The sequence below is a fragment of the Cryptomeria japonica genome, chromosome 5 (genome assembly GCF_030272615.1).
Source record: "Cryptomeria japonica chromosome 5, Sugi_1.0, whole genome shotgun sequence".
Lineage (NCBI taxonomy): Eukaryota > Viridiplantae > Streptophyta > Pinopsida > Cupressales > Cupressaceae > Cryptomeria > Cryptomeria japonica.
Genome location: NC_081409.1, coordinates 747,838,303 through 747,859,836, shown reverse-complemented (window position 1 = coordinate 747,859,836; position 21,534 = coordinate 747,838,303). Strand labels below are relative to the sequence as shown.

The following is a 21,534-nucleotide window of genomic DNA, read 5'->3' as shown; positions in this document are numbered from 1 at the left end:
TATGTTCTCTAAATGCATTAATTTCTTTATGTTTTTTTGTAAAACTACGGTTTTTTTCTTTTGCCAAGTCTTTTGCGAGTCTTTCACGAGTTCGAGTCCGAGTCCAAATTTTTGGTTTGCCGAATCCGTGACGAGTCCAAGTTTTAAGACTTTGGTGGTATGAACCAAACAAGTGGTGAGTCTATGCTACAATATACAAGGTCAAAGAAGAGAGCTATGTAGGCTGCCTCACCTTCAACATCAGCCCAAGCTCCAACGCCCAATGTAGTTGTCCAGGATACAAGACAAAATACCATGCAAGGGAGCAAGAGGCGGGAGGAGGCCCAAGTCATCCAAAGAGCAAAGGTAGAGCTTATAGCCTCAAAGGGGCCTCTAAAATCAGCTGGTGTCCCTTTCCACATAGTTGATCAAATGAAGAAGGTCAACCTCAATGTCACTATGTGGGAGGCCCTTTCCATCCCATCTCAAAAGGATTTGCTTAAGGGGGCACTAAAGGTTGTCGACCAGTCAGGTGACGAGGCAGCAATCAGCGAAAAGGCAATCTCCACCAATTTGGTGCAACCCATGGAGGAGGAAGATTCAAGCAAGATCAGCAAGCCTCCCCCCTTCTATCTCTCCTTAATCATAGGAGATAACTTGGTTCACAACTGCATGATACATTCAGAAGCTAGCAGCTTAGTCATGCCTAAGAAGGTAGTTGGTTTTCTTGGCATAGAATATGAACCTATGACTAAAGGGGTGGTCCAATTGGATGGCACTTCTATTAAGACAATAGGGGTTGTTAAAAATTTGAAGTTAACCTTGCATGCATGTCCTGGTTACACTGTCTTGCAAGACATATCAGTCATCGACCTCCCTGCCTTCTTTGCCATCTGCCTGTCTAGAGACTTCACCACCAAGATAAGTGGGTACCTAAATTCTGATAGGTCCCACATGCTATTTCGAACAAGGTATGGTACCAAGAGTACCATAAGGGCAAAGCCCATTGCGGAAAACCACATTGAGCCCTACACCCCCAGCCCTATAAACATGAATTGCACTTTGCATGAAGAGGGGGGTAGTGCACTGTTTGTGAGCCTACCACTCTTTTGCAAGAGGTCCCTGATTGCTTGCTTGATGAATGGGCCAATGCTTTTCAATTTGATCCATTTGCTAAGACTGAAGAGATTGGGCTTGGCACCTATTGCATCCATGAAGAGGATACTCCTATCCCTAACCTCATCAAGGCACGAGGAGACTCAGAGGGGTTATGGAGCATTTTTTTGATGGTTCAAGAAACAAGAACGGTGCAGGTGTCGGTGTGATGCTTGTTTCTCCTGAGAAAGAGAGATATTTCTTCTCTTTTAGGCTTCAATTTGGTTGCACCAACAATGTCGCTGAGTATGAAGCCTTGATCCAAGGTCTCCAACTTGCACAAAGCAAAAAGATTAGATCTTTGCAAGCATTTGGAGATAGTGAGTTGGTTGTTAGCCACATCCAAGCTCAAAGTATAACAAAGAACAACCTTCTCAAATCATACAAACACAGGGTTTGGGATTTGATTAAGGGATTTGAGGCCTTCAATATCCAGAGCATTCCTAAAGGTCGGACCAACCATGTTGATAGGCTTAAAGCAATTGGTGCTCATTTCGACATACCAGCGCATGTTACAAGCGAGAAGGAACAACACGTCAGGCTTGTTGTGAGGCATGTTGTCCCAGACAATCAAGTAAATTGGCAAGTGTTCGACAGTGATCAGCAGATTGTCAACTTTTTGCAAAATGAAGCTGAATTTTCTGCTAAAAATTATTCTAAGCTGCAAGACCAATATGGAGATCAAATCATGCAGCTCAACTCCAACAAGCTGCCCAAAGGTCTAGTTACCCTGGAAGGCATTTTCAATTCGGATGATCAGTTGAAGAAGATGAACCTGGCTACAAAGAGGAGGGATTACAAGCCAGTTGTTGTCGCCGAAGGTAGGTCTCTAAACTTGGGCAAGGTGTGTTCCTCAACCGGACAAGAGGCCTTTGTTGAGGTTTGTCAAAAATATGATGACATAGTCGCTTGGACCTATGAAGATTTGAAGGGTTTTGACCCTAGCTTAGCCCAGCATACTATAGAGCTAAACCCAGATGCAAAGCCAGTTAGACAAAAGCAAAGGCCAATAAACCCCAAGATTGAGCCACTAATGAGGAAGGAGTTGACCAAGCTCATAGAAGCCAATATCATCTTCCCTATCAAGCACTCCTCCTGGGTGGCCAACCTTGTCCCTATAAGAAAGAAGAATGGGGAAATCAGACTATGTGTAGACTTTAGCGATCTCAATAGAGCCTCCCTCAAGGATCACTATCCCCTTCCATCTATGGAGCAGATTCTCCAAAAGGTCAGTGGCTCGGAAAGATTTTCATTCTTGGATGGGTATTCGGGCTACAATCAAATTGTAATGTCCCCTTCTCCGCAGTGATTAGTTCAGTTGGCCAATAGCCTATTTCAGAGGCCCATAGGTTAGTCGAGAGCAGAAATTAGGGTTTCTTATTTTCTAGGAGGATGCTTTGGTGTTTTTAGGGGGTGTACGTGGGAGTTTGATAGTTTGGATTCTGGATTCCTTCTAGGTTTTCAGAGAGCTTCAAGATGGTTTGACATGCATCTGCATTGGGTGACTTTTTTCGTACTTACTATTTTTAGCAAGTGCGACGACTGCTCAAAATGTGGTTAAAATCACTTTGGAAACACTTCCTATATTTAGTAGTATGCTATTTTTAGTAAGTACTATTTTTAGCAGGCCTGTTCAGATGGCTATTCCTAACAGGTCACTTTGAGCAGTTGGTCTTCCAAGCATTTTTTGGTGCTATTCTTGGCAAGCGTTCTTCAGCTCAATTTAGTGACTATTTCTGGCAGGGAAATTCTCTCAGCTTGTTTCCCCATATCCTTGGAGCCTGTTTTGGCAAGTTCAGTATTTGATGAGAAATGGTGTTTTGAATTAAATTATAACTTAAGGCAAAGGTTGGACGATTTATTTTAAAGATTGCTTAAGTTATATTGATATCTAAGTCATTTCCTTAATTATGTATTGGGCAATTTATTGTTGAGGAAATACTTTATAAAGTGAAATATTAATAAGGCAAGATGGACACCTTATGGAGAAATAAGTTAATTTTATAATATATTTTACTTATCTACCTTGGATGCCACATTACGATTTTATTGTCATTTTTATAAAGTATATTTGCTCCTATGAGAAGGTCAATTTGGAGAAAGGAGAAATGAAATGTAATTTCAAAATAATGTGTAGTGAATGTGCATTTGGGTTTGGCGTTCATTTGGAGGGAATGTGAATTTGAATTTGGAGACACAAAGTCTATAAATAAGAGTGTTGGGCTTTTGTTTTTGGTATCCAAGAATTTTTATAATGAAATGTTGCCAAAATGCAGAGTGAAAGCTTCGAGGAACGCTTACCTCCTAGCCATAGCTTGATTTCTTGCTTGCAATACAGCAACTAGTCGAGCCAGAGACTGCTCTTCATTCAGAGGAGTGGATTGAAGATAATGTTGCAGATTTATTTATTAGATTTCTGATTTTTGGGAGTGTTGTAGTGTGTTCTTGTTGCTAGTCGCAGAGTGTACTAAAGTGGATTTTTGGTCGCAGGTCTTTGTGTGTCATTCTCTTCATTTTGGGTATTTCATCTATCTTTCTTTCTTTATGGTTTAGGCGATTCATTTTGCAAGTTTATAGAGCTTAAAATGGTGTTTTGGATTTTATTTTTGCAAAATTGTACCTTAGTTGGTCGTACCATGTGGCTGAGCGCTTTGGAATGCGTACATAAATTATTGGGGTCGGTTTGCCATGTTTTGTTGTCCTAGGAATGATCGCCTACCTCGTAGTGATCATTTGCTTTCAATTTCGTGTCATTTGGTTAAGAATTGAGTGAGTTGTAAGTGTTTTAGTGGGAATTGGTGTTGCTTGTCTGTGTGTTTTCAGCATTTTGGGAGTATATCAGAATAGGAGTTTTTGGTGTTTGGAGTTTGTTTTAGGGTGTGTGAGTTCATTGGTGTGAAGAGAAAGAACTTGGTTTCATTTGCAGTTGCTAGTCATGTTAGTGCACTTGGTTCGTCACTCTTATATGCTATGATTCATATTGTAATGCTTGTAGTAGTACTAACAGCAGTTTCTATTGTTCTTTCTTGTCCCACTACATAAGTAGAAGAGGCTGGCCTTGCCACCTATCTTTGGAATACTGATTTCCCTTAAATTGTAATCCATATTGTGCATTGCAAAGCTGGTTAGTAGTACTAACAGCTATCTAATTGGATTAATGCTCTTAGTCCCACTGCATAAGTGGAAGAGGCTGGCTTTGCCACCTATTTTGAATATTGTAATACTATCCTCCCGCTGCATAAGCAATAGAGTTGATTGCAATTTCATTTCTAGTCCTCCCACTGAACAAGCGGTTGAGTGATAGCATTCTTCAGTTCTTTAGCTTGTCCTTGGCCGGTTTACCGCCAAGTGATTGCATTGTTTTCATTATCCCGCTATATAAGCAGAAGGGGCTGGCTTGCTGCCCAAAGATTGTAATCATTTTCAGTTATTGGCATCTAATGATCCCCTCGACACTGTCCAAATTGGGCTCTCGGTGATCAGAAAGTGGAGGGTTACTTTCAGCAACATTTGGTTTTCATTTCCTAACTATAACAAGTGTTGCGTTGAATGTAAATGTGGAAAAAAATTAGGAAAAATTAAGGGGATATTACACAAATCTTGGTCCAAGAATCAGACCAATACAAGACTGCATTTACTACTCAGTGGGGTACCTACGCTTATTGCAAAATGCCCGTTGGGCTAACCAATGCCGGTGCCGCGTTTCAAAGAGCAATGGACATGGTTTTCAAGGGTGTATTAGCAAAATTTGTGCTTATATACCTTGACGACATAACTATTTATTCAAATCATGCAGCTGACCATCTCGGTCATCTTGAGTATGTGTTCATGAAATGCAGGGAGTATGGTGTGTCCTTGAGCCCTAACAAGTGTGTATTTGCTACTGATCAAGGAAGGTTGCTAGGACACATTGCATCCAAGGAGGTCTTGACCATTGATCCAGAGCAAGTGGAGGCTATTATTTCTCTTCCACTCCCCAGTCACAAGAAAGGATTGCAAAGTTTCCTTGGTAGGATCAACTTTGTGAGGAGGTTCATTCCCAACCTTGCCACCATGGTAAAACCCCTCACTTCCATGTTGAAGAAAAACTTGGTTTCCAGTTAGACCAAGAAGGGGAGGGCCAGTTTTGAAGAGATCAAACAAGCAATTGCTCAAGCCCCTACCCTTATCAATCCTAACTATGAAAGGGATTTTATCCTCTATACCTTAGGAGGAGAATCCAGCATCTCAACTGTCCTAACACAGTTGAACGATGATAATTTGGAGCAACCTATTGTTTTCTTTAGTGAGGGGCTTAAGGACTATGAGCTTAAGTATAGCTATGTGGAGAAGCAAGTCCTCACTGTTGTAAGGGCATTAAAAAAGTTCAAAGACATGTTGTCTAACAACAGGATCCAGCTCTTAATTCCACATGCAAGTGCCAAGGATTTCCTTCTAAACAAGGACATCAATGAGAAGAGGGTTGGGTGGATAACCAAGGTCATGGAGTACGAAATCAACATCAAGATCACCAAGCCTGTAAGAGGCAAGGGCCTATGTGAACGGCTTGTCTCATCTTTTGAGACTACTTCAGAGGTCGCCAACTAGCAACGACACTCAATTTAGTTGGGTAAGTGACATGATCACCTTCTTAACGGAAGGTAGATACCCCCAAGGTCTAGACAGGACCAAAAGAAGGCATTTCAGGTTGCAGTCCATTCTCTATGTCTTAGTGAATGGCACTCTTCTTCGAAGAGATTCTAATGGAGTCTTACTAAGATGTATCGAGCAAAACCAAGTCAGTAGATTGTTAGAGGAATTTCATGATGCCTCTTAAGGGGGCCACTTCTCTGCAAGGACTACAGCTATCAAAATAATGAGGGCTGGTTATTATTGGCCGTCCTTATTCAGTGACTCACATAGATGGGTGAAGAATTGCAAGAAATGTGCTCTCTTCTCTGGAAAACAAAGACTAGCTGCGCTACCTCTTCACCCCATCCAAGCAAATCAACCATTCACACAATGGGGTTTAGACTTCATTGGCATGATAAATCCACCTTCTAGTGTTGGCCACAAGTGGATCTTGGCCGCAACAGATTACTTCACTAGGTGGATAGACGCAGTCGCATTGAGGGATGCCACTGAGGCCTCAGTGTTGGAATTCCTTGATGGAATTGTGACAAGATTTGGTGTCCCCTCCACCATCATATCAGACAATGCCAGGGCATTCGTTGGAACCCAAATTAGTTCTTGGGTAGTTAAGCATGGTGTATACTTGAAGACGTCATCCAACTATTACCCTCAAGGTGATGACTTAGCTGAATCTTCCAACAAGAAGCTCATCGGGATAATTAAAAGGACGATTGAAGACAATCAGAGGGCATGGCATACTAAGTTGAGGACAGCCTTATGGGCTGACAAGATCACACCCAAGAGGGCGATTAGTAAGTCCCCTTTCATGCTAGTATATGGGAAAGAAGCAAGACTCCCAACTTCCTTAGAGTTACCCTCTCTTGAACTAGCACATCAACTTGAATTGACAAAGAATGATGCCATGACAGTAAGGCTGGCTGAGCTAATGGAGTTGGAAGAGGTTAGAAGTCGGGCTATGCATACACTTGAGACCCATCAAGAACAGGTCAAGAATTTTTTTGACAAAAAGGCGACTAATAGGGTTTTCAAAGAGGGAGATCTAGTTCTCAAGTGGGATGCAAACAAAGCCAAAGCTGGGCGAAACTCCAAATTTGATGCTATCTAGAGTGGTCCATATGTCATCACTAGTTGCAAGGAGACCAATGCATTTCACCTCTCCAGGCTTGATGGCAAAGTTCTTCCAATCCCAGTGAATGGGATTCATCTCAAGCCCTGCTTCTAAAGAGGGTTGTTGATGACTATGTAAATATTAGGCTAGAAATTGTTTTGCTTTGATAAGTGCTTGTGCCCCTACCACATTCTCCTTAAGAGGGTGTGCACTCTAGTTTCCAGTTTTCCTCCAAGTGATGGCGCACACATGTTTTGGGTCTTTTAAATGACTAAGTGCCCAATGGATGCTCAAGGCTTCTGGACTTCATGCTTAGTAGGAAAGCATCTCGCAGAAATCGCCAAAAATGTTGTCATTTTATGACACCCTTGGTCCATCAATAAGAACCGATCAGAGATACGATCGATGGACCAGCACTGCTCAGGTTGATCAAGGAGAAAAGCAAAAGAATTATGAGGTGAGAAGTGTTGTCTTGTTTGGAGGAAGCCCCTTCCCTTTGCTTCCCTTTTCTTTCATGTTCCTCGGAACTCCGGAACCCCAAGGTTCCGAATTTCCTTCTCTTTGCCTTCTCTTCTTTTCTTCTCCTAAACTCCGAAACCCCGAGGTTCTGAAGTTCCTTCCCTTTGTTGCCCCTCCTTTCTCCACGGAACTCTGGAACCCAAGGTTCCGAAGTTCCTCCCTTTCCTTCCCCCCCAACCCTCTTCAGTTCTCCAAAACCCTGAGGTTTCGAAGTTCCCTTGCCTTGCCTTCTTCAGAACTCCGGAACCCCAAGGTTCTGAAGTTCCTTTCTCTTAGCCTCTTCCCTTTCCCAGAACTTCGGAACCCCGAGGTTCCAAAGTTCTCCTTCCCCTTCCCCACAACTCCGCAACCCCAAGTTTCCGAAGTTCCTTCCTTAGCCTTTTTTGAGTTTCCCGGAACTCCGAAACCCCGAGGTTCTGAAGTTCCTTTGCTAGGTCTCCTCTTTTTCTTTTGCTCAATCTCTTCTTCCCTTTCTCGGAACTCCGAAACCCCAAGGTTCCAAAGTTCTCTTTCCCATTCCCCGGAACTTCGGAACCCCGAGGTTCTGAAGTTCCTTCCTTGTCTTCCTCACTTCGGGAACTCAGGTTTCCGAAGTCCTTGGACTTCTTTCCGGATGGCATGATCAACACTCAAAGCTTTCAATGCTCCGACGACTTTTGTGACTTGTGCACCTTCTTTTGTGGAGCCATAGGGGTGCATTTAATGATTTTGGGAGGATTTCCATCAAGAGAGGTACAAGGCCATGCTTGTTGTGGTAACTTATGTCATGTCTGCATGCTCTAACTTTGGAAGGTCAGTCAATCCACCCTTCTCAAGGTTACATTTTCAGGGTATGGCTAGGTTGCTTGCATGCACAAAAAGTCAGGTGCATGCACTTCCCTACGCTTCCAAACTGGCATTTCCCTGCACACGCAAGGGTCATGATAACTCTTGTAACCAATTTTCTAAATAAAGGTTGTTAAGCCTCATTGTAAAAGGTTCTCTCCCTGGTGACTTGAGCTATTCTATGCTCTTTCACTTCTCTTGTATTTTTGCAACTTTAAGTTTGGCCATTGGCCTTATAATGAATTGAAATCACCATTCTTGCCTTCCTTCAACTTATGTATGTTGTGTATGTTTCCTTACCTTCATCATAAGTGTATGTTTTGTGTCTCTTCTCTCATATATGTTGTGTTATTTTATTTCTGAGTGTGACTTGTCGGAAACCTTCTCCCCTCTTGACATTCAGTGAATCCTAACCTCCATACATGCATTGGGGTCACTCATACAACTGAAGTTTGTGCATCTCCTGGGTATTTCAGTTGATTCTTTGTGTCATTTCGGGTAGGGAGAGAAACAATCTCTTCTTAGTGCATCACCTCCTTTTATTTTAAGCATTTCTCTTCCCTTTTCCTCTGCAAGTTGTTAGGATAGGCTTAGGAGTAAGTTTTTGAAATGTTGAGTTGGTTCAACACCTGCACCTGGATTGAGAAGGAAGCCGGCCTTCTTCGGAGATTCAACCCCCTTGTGCAAGGTCCCACACTTCAGGGTTGTTTCCATGTTTCATGACATTGCTGAGTTGATAGCTCAGCAAGGGTGCAAGTTTTTGTAATAACAAGTTCATTTTGCCCGGTGCTTACCTCTTCAAAATGTAGACCCGTTAGTTTCTTTTATCCTTTTTTTTTCAATTTTCCATATAAGTCACATTTGTGCAATAATACAACTACAATGAGTAGCTTGTGATGACCGATAGTTTGAGCTTCACGCACATGATTTAGGTGTTAAAGACAAAATGACAACACCAAAAAACATAGTTGCCTAATTTTGCATTGGAATATTCAACAAGAAACATTGTAGAGGTCGTATCACTTGAACAATAGATGTGGGAAACAAGAATTCTTCATCTTGCAATTGTGAATATGTATATCTATTGAGTGTTAACTTGAACCAATTCATGATAAAATTTTCCAATGTTGTGTTGCCTTCAAGATAAAAGCATCATTAGTAATATTTGCGATGTGCACCATCCTCCAAAACAAAATTTCAAATAGGAATTATTTTGATATTTTTGTTTATATAATTCATTGCAGATATAATCAAAGAAAAATCATATATTTTCAAAACCACCTATAAGAAGAGACGCTGACACATACATGCTTGGGTGCTTGTAGAAAATCCTGCACTGCTTGAAATGAGTATTGGTGGAGTGATGATGCCTCCAACCTGACCAATATGAAAATGAAACATATAGTTAAATATTGTCATACAAAATTCATTCCTAATTAATTGTATGTGTATGCACACTTCTACCAAGTTAGATTATTTTTTTGTATTTTCATGCTAATGACAGATAGTTTCATTTACTCAGGAAACAGCGCATATTATTACAAAATGGGAATTGTATACATCAGGTTAGCATGCCATATCATACAACATCAAGGAATTAATGGTATGCATATGAAACTCAATTTTTGTGCTCCCTCCCTTTTGTCAAATTTGTCATCATTTGATGTCAATACATTCAGCTGTCAGGATCTATACACTTCAACTAACTCCTGCAGGTGATCGAGGTTGCAACTATTCTCAAATGAAATGATGATAAGGTTGCAGAGTGAACATATAGAAACATCTATGATACGAAGGTTATGAAAGCATGCTGATGACAATGATGGCAAGTTCTACCTAATTCAAAACCAAGAATAGAAATGTGGCCTACATGGAGTTCGTGCATGTTTTGATGGAAAAAACATAAGTGATCTTCACCAATGCACATTTTGGATGGCTGAGCACATAGTTTGAAACATAGTTGAACTACTCGCGACTCGGCTCGACTCGCCAAGCCCCTAAGAAAAAAACTCAGCAAAAACTCGGGAAAAACTCGGAAAAACTCAGCGAAAAAATCGACAACGTAAAAACACGCTTAATTTTAATAAAAAATGCATTTTTTTTGCAAAATTTAATGAGAAGATGCATCCAATGAGTCAATAAATGATAACACAAAAGAAACAAGTTGATTCTAGATATATTTAAATGCAAAGTGTCTACAAAATCGCATCCTCATGAGAAATGCTGATGGCTGGAAGCAAAATAGTAAATAGTTTTTGTAAAGCCAAAAGTAAATACAACTTCCTCTTCCCAGCTCTAGCTAAAACTACTTTCAAACTTTCATCATATTTGAAATTTCATCATTCATACTCATAGTTTCAAACTTTCAACTCTAAAATGTATAATACCAGGATTTCTTCAATGCTAATTATGTTGTTATATGGAGCCTAATCAAACTCGAAGGTTAAATTTTCCCTACTTCCATCAGCGCAGTTTCCCCCTATATTTTTCGACGGGGGTTTGGGGGCAGCGCCCCCAAGTTGGGGTCAAGGGGCATCGCCGAAGGATCCTGAAATTTGACTAAGTCTGGGAAATGGAAGAATCCTCCAAAAACTAGATTTTGCATTATAACTCTTGGAGGTCCGAAACCACTCTCAAACATCCTGACAGTATATATGGAATATAACTTAAAGTATAAGCTTATACTTAAATGTTATATTCCATATATGAATCCTGATGAACAGACCAAAAAACTCGGCGATTACTTGAGGGCATAGTGGGCTCTCAAGGTGGCCCTTCCAAGTGAGTTTCCCCCTTCTCAGCCCAAAACCATATAGAAAAACAAAAAATGCATGTATTTTTGGCCATTTTCTGCTGTTATGATAACCCAGGCGAGTTTTTGACAAAAACTCGCCAAAATCTTGGCAAGTTTTTGGAAAAAACTCGGCGAGTTTTCCTAGCGAGTAGAAGTCATTACTACTCGCCAGGTCCAAAAACTCGGCGAGTTTTTGTCACTCGCCGAGTTTTCTGCGAGTGTGCCATCTACTTTGAAAGTGTGGTGCAGACTTTCCAAGTCTCAACATAACCTGTGAGTCAACTCAGAAACCAGACCAAGTTGGCATGACTCACAAGTCAAGTCCTGGACACAATCTTGGTAAAACTTGATAGACACATAAAATAAATAAAAGCATGCTCCTTGAGCTGCCAAATAAAAAATACCTTATCTTCTAAGGAATTTCCATTAATAAATGGCTTCTGACTCCCTACAACAGCACTAAGATACTCTTGGAGAAACTGGAGGCTGATTGAACATGTTTCAATAAATTGCAAAAATTCATCCCTATAAGATTTTACATTATGGGAGATTTCAATCCAAAAGGATAGGAGAGGCATCCATCCAACATAAGGAAGAGGACAGGGAGGATGAGTGCATTTGATTTGTATTACAAATATGATACAGATCTGAGGTTTGTAATACATAGATCGATCTCATAGTCAAGTTACTGATCTATCCATCAAACGTTTGTACCACATATATAGATCTGATAGTCATCCGATAGTTGAGAGATCTGATAATCTTATCTATCTGCAAGGAGATTGACTAATGATTTATATTATGTAGTCTAGAGACTCTAGATCATTTACATAGAAATTTAATAGTTGATCCATCACTAGTAGCATTTAAGGAAAGGAGAGAGAAAACTGTTTAGAATGTTCATTGTTCGATTCAATACCTCTGTATTGGAATTTCCTACCTTGTTGCTCAAAAGCTCTACCTCCTCAACCTCTCTCACTCCATCTTTTGCACAATTGCCTATAGGTTGAAAGCCTCTCCCTTCTCGTCCTCCTTAACCCAACCCTGGAGACAATCAACAACACCCTGCTATGGATAGTTGCCCTCAATTGCCCAGTTTCAGCTGCAAAGCTGAGTAATAAGAATTAGGTCAAAAAAAGAATATTATGGCCTCCCCTGAATGGCAATAGAAATACTGGAAAAGTAGGAGGAAAACTATGTATGCTCCCTTGAATGGCAACAGAAACATTGGAAATGCAGGAAGAAAACTATGTACATACTCAACATAAGAAATAAAAGGAACCAGAGAAAAAGTGAAATTTAGTCAATAGCAAACATCCCCAGCTTCAGTTGCTGAGGGTGGATGTCAAAATTCAGATTACAATTCTTATATGAGCTTGCAAAGAGAAATGGGAGGATTGTATTATGTGCTAATCAGACATTCTTGGCCTCTTTACAAAGGATGAGGTATGTAACAGCAGTAAAATAAATCTTTACAAGGCAGTAACTTTCTTTCTTAGCTACAGTTTTTTGTTTTTTTTTGCTTAGGTGTTTTGGTTTAGTTGTCTTAGCTTGGCCGTAATCATAGTCATTAACCTTTGCTTGTGAGAGGGTTTGTTTTGTCAGTCCAGGATAGGTAGAGTCTTGAGTGTCTTAAGTGTGCAATGTCTTGTCCTTGATGTGGTCACATCAGGTAGTCATGTTTCGAGTTTGGAATCCATGATCAAGTGTTGGGACTTGTTAGCGTCTGTTTTATCATCTACCAAACACTAGAATAAAGTACCCAAAGATAATTTACCCTCCCTTGAAAAATCATCACTTATGGTAAGATTGCTAGAAGATCATATGGCGATTCCAAAGTTTCTTTAGTCAGGTCTTGACGTGTCGATAAGCTCAATGGGGGTTGTGATTTGCTGGTAATATACAAAGGGACTTACGCTTGAACGAATTATCAATAACTTTAGGACTTGATGAATTTGTCAATTAAAGCTCTCTCTTTTACTTTCTTTTTGGGATTTTTGGGGTGTAAGACTTTCAAAAAAAAGGACAAAAGGGATAAGGGTTGAGAATTCTACTCTATTCCTATGAATTCCAGAGACAGTATTGATTCAGTGAACTCAATAAACCACACTTTGTTCCGCCTCACTTAAGACAACTTACAAAAAGTGGATGCAATCTTCAAGGGATGTGCTTATGATCGGAAGTTTAAGCATACACAAAATGGAAAGCTCAGACTAACTTTGCACAGTGAAGGAAAATCATCCCTTCACCAAAAGTATGAGCAGAGATACAACATAAACCAATACTTATCAGATATTTCATTCATCTAACAGCCTAAAATAATTTCTAACTAATGCGTTGAAGAAATTGAAAACCTTGCTTAATCACTCAAACAATAGGGATTACAAAGCCTTACGAGAAAGCACACATGTAATGTATTATCTGGAAATGACCTTCTTGCAACAATATTTCAAAAACCTCACACTCTCCAAATGAGAGGAGACAACCTTATATGGTAGTCTAGAAATTATGAACGGTCAAGATAGAATAGTGATCAAGGGCCCAGAAAAGTGGCACAGCTGCTATTCTCATTGAGGTGAGTGTCCAATTTTCCTTTTTGTAGATTCGTTGTACCTGGACACAAGAAGTCGCACCTCCTCTATGGTGACACTTGGCAAGTTGCTAATTTGGAAGTCGACCGTGTCCACATCATCAGTATACGTGGCGAGAGTGTCTTCCCAGTTAGTTGCTTGTGCCAGGAAATTTTCATCTATGCGTATGAAGCTCGAAATTCTGGAGAGATCCTCCCTGAAAATCGGCCTTGAAACTTTGAAGAGTTTTCTTTGAACTTTGGCCCTCAAATTCTCTATACGCAGATGTTTTTCTCGCACCTCATCCTGCTGCAATATCTCAGCTGCCACAAAGAAGACCTTGTCTTGAATATCTCTGATGGTCTTTTCAATCTCTGAACACTTAGCCTCAGATTTTCTCAAAGATTCAACCCTTGTAAACAACGCAAAGTACCAAGTGCTGAAATCACATAGGTCACTAGGGTGGATGACTTTTCTATCTATAAGATCCTACTGAGAAAGTCCTCTGATTATTTTCAGATATGGAATTATTCTACTCTGAATATCCTCAATATTTTCCCAAGCTTCAGCTATTTCTTGAATTCTACTCAATAATGAAGATATGGATTCGTATGCTGATACCAAGTTCTCAATAAGTATGTTAGCACGTTTTGAAGCATCACAAATCCATCCTTTGGCTTCTCTAAAAGTCATCTTCATGTCCTCGTAATCCTTTAATGATTCTTGTGGAAGAGGTATGGGCGGAGCAACAGGTACCTCCTCCCGATCAATGGGTTTTGTCAAATGTTGAACATATCTCTTCCACTGCTCATGCTCAGCTTCAACCTTCTTTCTTTTTTCCTTTTCCTTGTTCAGTCTTGCCCTGAGAGCATTGCAAGAATCATCAAAGTCTTGGACCTCTTGGGCATGAGTTGGCTTTCCCAAGTTCACGGTAGTGATTTCATAATCCTCAAGAGTGATGTCACCCTGAGTCTTGCCTGCCTTAGGTACTGCTACCTGAACTATACTTCATCTTGCACTCTCTCTGAATCAAGGAGAATTTATTGGCTGGCTTGGGCAGCTTCATCTTGTTGGATTTATCTAGCTCAGCCAAAAGTTCAGTTGTATTATCTATACAATGCACCTCCTCAAGAACTTGAGCTTTCATCCTTTCTCTCTATCAATCAAGAATGGTTGACTACTCCATACCACCCTCATCAAAACTACCTTCTACCTCCTTTGGTCCAGTGACTATGCCATCCAAGAATTCTCTTAGCTGCTCCAAGTTCTCAACTTCGATAACCTCAGACACTTTGGGATCTTGTCCTAGTTCCTGAAATGGGAACCGAACTGGTTCCTCCGTGATCTCCTCAATGACAAGAGAAGGAACTCTCATTTCTCGTTCTTCTATCTCAACATCTTGCTCTTGCTCATCAATTATCACTCTCAGTGGCGTGGTGGAGGAAGCACTTATGGTTGAGTGACCTTCTCTTGACTGTTGTGGTCTGCCTACATCTACCTCTCCAGCGACCTTCTTTCCTTTTGCCCTCAACGAATTTTCAGTGGGCTCTTTTCTTTTCGTTGATCCCACACTTTTGAGGTTCTTGTGGCTACTGGAAGTTACACCATGATTTGAAGACATAGAATCATCTGTCCCCATAAGATCATATGTGAAAGTAACATTCTTCTCTTTAAGTTCTTTTGTCTTTTGAGCTGCCCACCATTTGGAATATTCAATTACTGGCCCCATAAGATCTCCAAGGTTAGACCTCTCAACATCTGACCAATCCATAGGGGCAAGGGCTCGTTTTTCAAGACAGCATAGTGCAAAATCAATCCATCAACCAAACTATACTTTTCATCATGAAAAGTACCTTCAACAATGCTGGTTGCAAACTGATTTTTGGCATAATCAGCAAGCAACATGTCCCTCCAATCAACAATGAGCTCACATATAGAGCTTAGATGGGGTCTTCGTGAAAGTGCATCTACCACTGTGTTGTTCTTCCCTTTGGCATACTCAATGTCAAAGTCATAAGCCTAAAGCTTATTGACCCACTTCTGCTGCCTTTCGTTCAAGTCTTTTTGGTGCATGAAGCGCTTAAGATTGTTACGATCAGTCTTAACAACGAACTTACTCCCCACAAGATATTGCCCGAACTTCGCAAGGGCATGCATTATGGCAAGCATCTCCTTGTCATATATTATATATAGCCTTTCATGTCCTCTCAACTTCCTACTTTCAAAGACAATAGGATGCTTGTCTTGCATAAGAATTGCACCAACACCTTCTCCCGATGCATCACACTACAGTTCAAAAGGCTTGGTGAAATCTAGTAAGTCCAAAACAGGGCATGAGCTCATGATCTCCTTGAACTGATCAAACATTGTTTGTGATATCCCCATATTGTGAAATAATAATTTATATCTTAATTATTTAATTATGAGTTCATTGATATGAATGAACCGGTTATGCCATCCTATAATATAAGTATAACAACTAAGGAAGTGCAAAAGGCGTCCCTGATGAAGAAGGCGCCGGTGGTGGTGTAGCAGTGGACGCCAAGCGCCCACGGAGCTCATACACCTGCTCCATCCTCCTTTTGAGATCCCCTTCCGCGACCATCTGCCGCTCCATAGCAGTCTTTACCATATAGGTTGCCTCGAGCACCTCCTTATCCTTCTTGTCCACACTTTCCAGTGTACTGACCAACCGAGTCTCCAACAACTCCCTCGAGGCCCTCTCCTCTTCCAACTATATCAGCAAGGCAGACTTCTTTGCTACCAAAGTGTCCATCGCTGTCTGGTTCTGTGCCATGGTAGCCTCTAGCTCTCGAAACCTGGTAGCCAGCTCCTCCCGAGCTGTTACTGCTGCCACCCTCAAAGCCTCAACTGTGGTTGTCGTCTGTTGTGACCTCCGAAGCTCCAGATAACCTTCACGAAAGGCCTTCTCTACCTCTCTCACCAACGACTGCATCCGAGTCTCGCCAACCCCCTCAATGAGGCGCCAAGCCTCCAGCATTGTCAGGCTCTCCATGTCCGACCACCGGGCACACTCAAAACACCTCTCAAACTCAGCTCGGCATCCGATGCGGGCAAAAGTCAACAACCCCTCCATCCGCTCAACCATGGTCGCATCAGCCTGGAGTGTGGCAGATGACACAAGCCGCTGTGCTCCCAGAGTCATCTCAGTAATGAATTGCTCCAACTCTGCACCCTGCTGACTTCCCACAAGTACCCCCTCTGCTCTGTACGGACTGGTTACTACCACCCCAGGAGGTGAGGCAACCCTCTAAACCGCCTTGCTGCTCGGGGAACTCCCTTCCTCGAGATCAATGACATCCAAGGAATACATGGTCCGCCCTGGAGATAGAGTGGCGTCTCCCGGTGCCATCTGGTAACAGTTCAACCAGTTAGTGAGGTCATCATGAAGAGTGCCTGCTGCCGTCATTGCCTCCTGCATATATCTGGGCAACCCTGGCACATCCTGTCCTGTCACATCCGACACATCGTGCACCATGGAAGCCTCTGGCACATCGTGGGCCATAGAAGTCTCTACACTCGCCAAGGTCTCCACCCGTGGTGGTGTCATGGCTATCGTCACCCGAGGCTGCCCGAACCTAGGAACTGGTACCATGGTGACTACACTCACTGTCCTGAAGGACCGTGCCACTGCCAACTGACAAGTCTCCGGTAAGCGGGCTAGTGTAAAGTGGACCTGCACCTGTGATGCTAAAGTAGACCCTACTGTACTTGCCGACTCCACTACCCCCTCTTCAGGCAACCGGTCGCCTCTTCTCCCTGTCAGTCAGAAGCTTCCTCCGCTTACCTGGGAAGTGTCTGCGGATTCCTCCCTGCCACTTTCTGGATCCTCAACCTCGGACTCTTCTGTGTCGGACTCCATATCGGACATGGCGGCCTTCTTTCTTTTTGTGCCTAAACGTGCCTCCGTGCCATGTGCCAGGGGCTGGTCTGGTGCAACACGCCCCTGCGGCTCCAATGGCTGTGAGCCCGGGGTGATCTGCGTGCGGACTGCATCGAGGAATAATCCAATGGCGTGATGCGGCATGTAGAACTTTTTGTATTGCAGCGTCATGAACTCGTCCATCCTATCCGCTAATAGTGACGCCCAATCGTATACCACTCCATTGTGCAACCCGTTCATCAACACTATCTGTACAATGGCTATGTCCGACGCGCGGCTAGCACCTGTGAGGCGACTCTTCACCACCGACAACAGTTATCGCCATACTCCCTTGGCGAAAAATTATTTCTTCACCCCCCGACTCTTGCCTGCACTCTTGAGGCTATCTTTTTCTCCCTGGGTAAGGTTATCGCGCAACATCAACTGCAGCAGTGTGGCATGATTTTCTAGGGATATTTTCTGTGAAGTGTCTATTTTTTTTCCTTTTACCCCCGGTATGCCAAATACCCTAGTGAACTCGCCTGCCATGAAAGACACTATTATGCTCTGATGTTGATAATCAAATACCGACTGGTGGCGATGTCTATCATAGCTGCCAATCATGGCACGCAAAACCACCTCAAAGTCCTTTATCGAAAAAACTCGCATCTGGACGGCCCAGTGTACCTATAACTGGTGAAGGCTTTGCTTTATTAGATCATCCTGAGATGTCTTTGCCCACCAGTTCCGACAATTGATTCCATTCGAACCCTCGAACATAATATTATCTGTCGTTATTTCATCTTTGTCCTTTGTCGCCAAGGGTTTGGGACGATGCTCCTTGCTTTTTTGACTGGTGCTCATACCGAGGCTACCTGCAATACGCACCCCAGATGGCAAAATCCGTTTGCCTGTGTCTGCACTGGTTTCTTTTTGCCCTCCCTGCAACTTGTCTTCTAACGGCTGCAACCGTTTCCGCCAATCTACCTTGTTCCTGTTTATGTCCATTAGTCCCAGATTACTTCTTCAATTCTGCTTTTATAACCTTTTTAAAAACAAAAACCCGTCTGCCGCTTTTCAAATAACCTTCCCCAGCGTACGGTGCTCCCTTGTGCGGCTGCTGCAGACTTGTGCGTATCTATGCAGGTTGTGCGTGTGCGAGCTGCAGGCGTGTGCGGGCTGTTTTATTTTTCACTGTGCGACGGGGGTTTTATTCATGGTTGGCGGTGTGCGGGTGACCACCACACAATGGCATCCACCGCCGGTGGCCCCACTGCACATTGGTTCCACCTTCGGTGGTCCCACCGTACGGTGAGCCCACTTTCTCTTTTTTTTTTTTTTTTTTAAAGATTTAGTCTATCAAGCATCCTGACTGGATGGTCCAGGCTCCCTTCATTCATGGTAAACTTTTAATTTCGACCCGTTGACGGTGTCTGGTATCTCTTCCCTATCCAGCATCCACAACTTAATTGCCCTATTGGTATTGACCTCGCGTACCTTGAAGGGCCCTCGCCATCGCACTTTGAATTTCCCAGGTTTGATTTCGTTCTTTCCATTGAACTTCAACACCAACTGCCCAGGAGTAAACTTCATTCACCGAAGATGCTTGTCGTGCCAACCCTTCCGTCTTTGCTAGGTTGTTTCTATCGCCCACTGAGCCATCATCCTTCGTTCATCCAATTTGTTCAAAGCGTACAGTCTCTCTCTCAGGCTTTCCATGTCGCCAAGTCGATTATCGATGGCGATCCGGAGACTCGGCACCATGAATTCAACTGGCACCATGGCTTCTTGTCCATACATTAGCTGGAAGGGAGTCTGTCCAGTAGTTACCTTGTAAGTTGTTCGGTATGCCCAAAGTACTGACGGTAGGCGCTCCTCCCAGTCATCCTTCTCCACTCCGCAAGACTTATAAATCACCGACATGATTATTTTATTGGTCGCCTCGGCCTGCCCTTTTGCCCGCGAATAGTAGGGGCTTGATAAGGAGTGGAAAATTTTGAACTCCGTTGTTAGCAATCTGATTATGTGATTTACAAAATGTCCTCCTCTGTCACTCATCAATTGGATTGGAATCCCATACCGCGTAATGATGTGTTCATAGATGAATTTTGCTATATTGACCGCCGAATTGTCCGGTAAGGCCCGTGCCTCCACCCACTTGGTCAAGTATTCTGTTGCCACTACAATGTATCTGCATCGTCGGGCTCTACTTGGTTTTAGTGATCCGATGAAATCCAATCCCCATCTCTCAAACAGTTCCTGCGCATTCGATGGGTTGAGGGGCATAAAATCCCTCTTTAATGGCCGTCTGGCCCGTTGGCATGTATCACAGCTCGTCACCCACTCTCTGGTGTCATTATGTAGTGTCGGCCACCACAGTCCTGCCAACAGAACTTTCCTCGCCGTGGTGTTGGGCCCCATGTGTCCACCTGCAGGCCCTTCATGTGCTTCCCTTAGGACACCCTGAATTTCCTGTTCTAAGATGCATCATCGTAGGATCTGGTCGGGTCCCATTTAATACAAGAGGCCATTAATGAGTTGGAATGTCTTGCTCCTCAGTACCAGTTTCCTTCTTTCTCCTGGTGGCATCTCCCTCAGAAACCGTGATGTCGACAAGTATTCCCCCATGCTTGCGTACCAGGCGGGGAGAACCACGATGCGAAATAAGTGAGCGTCTGGAAAATCTTCATTCACTCCTTCGACTAGTTCTCCTGACTGGATTGTCGACAGTTGGTCAGCTATCACATGGCTTTTCCCAGGTCTTACGATAATGTTAAATGTAAATTCCTGCAGCAATAGCAGCCATTGGCTGATTCGTCCTTGGATAATTGGCTTGTTTACCAGGTACATTAACGCCTAGTGGTCCACATAAAATGTGAACGGGGTGGCCAACGCGTAATGTCGAAATTTCTAGACAGAGTACACCATCCCGAGGGCTTCCCTTTCTGTGGTGCTATAATTTTTCTCTGCCTTCGACAGGAGTCTGCTTGCAAAGTAGACCGAGTGATCTAGCTCGTGGTCGCCAACCTACGCCAGTGTGGCCCCTATGGCAAAATTGGATGCGTCAACGTGTACATGGAACTCTTTGTCCCAGTCAGGATATGTTAGGATTGGCACACCCACCAACCGTGACTTCAGTTCTTGGAAGGCCTCTTCTTGAGCTGTCCCCCATGTATACCGTTCACCTTTCCTTGTTAGCTTGTCCAGAGGGCAGGATACTCGAGCAAAATTTTTGATAAATCGGCTGTAATACCCTGTGTCCTAGGAAGGATTTGACTCCCGTGACATCTGTCGGTGCCTCCATTTCCACTATCACCCGAATCTTGTCTGGGTCAGTCTTGAGTCTAGCCTTACACACTATGTGTCCTAACAGCTTCCCTTGAGGCACCATGAATCTGCATTTTTGGGGGTTGAGTGCTAGGCGAGCTCGCCTGCATCTCTCCATGCATTCGCCAAGTGCGGCCAGATGTGTATCTTGGTTACTGTAGATGGACCAGTCGTCAAGGAACGCCCTGAAGTTCCCTACTGACATCTTTTCAAATATGTGAAGGATTATCCGTTGAAATGTCGTTGATGCGTTGCATAATCCGAACGGCATTTGATTATACGCGTACACGCCATCCTCCACTATGAAGGTGGTTTTTAATTTGTCTTCGTCGGCGATGGATATCTGGTTATACCCAGAAAATCCATCCATGAATGAATAGATTTCATGACCGGCCACTTCTTCCAAGATGCTATCCGTAAATGGTATTGGAAACGAGTCTTTTATGGTGACCGCGTTAAGGCATCTGAAATCCACGCAGATTCGGATCTGGTTTGCCTCCTTTTTAAGGGATATCACTATGGGCGACACCCACTCGCTGGTCTGCACTTTAAAAATAATCCCGACTTCGAGCATACGTTCAATTTCATCATTCACTCTCACCGCATAGTTTTTATTCATTCTATACGGCCTCTTCCATACAGGTACGGCCCCAGGTACGAGTGAAATTTGGTGTACGCACAGTTCTGGCGGCACCCCTTTGAGGTCCTTATACGTCCAAGCGAATACATCCATGTATTCCAT

General features: G+C 42.9%; 1 protein-coding gene across 2 annotated transcripts in view; it reads right to left on the bottom strand.

Annotated features, from left to right (window-relative positions):
* Positions 1–21,534, bottom strand: part of LOC131064116 (uric acid-xanthine permease) — a 307,219-nt gene that overhangs the window by 250,245 nt on the left and 35,440 nt on the right. For both annotated transcript variants that reach the window (XM_057998146.2, XM_057998145.2), the window contains exon 2: positions 9,526–9,595. In XM_057998146.2, the coding sequence (XP_057854129.2) occupies positions 9,526–9,595 (70 nt within the window). The remainder of the gene's footprint in view (positions 1–9,525; positions 9,596–21,534) is intronic.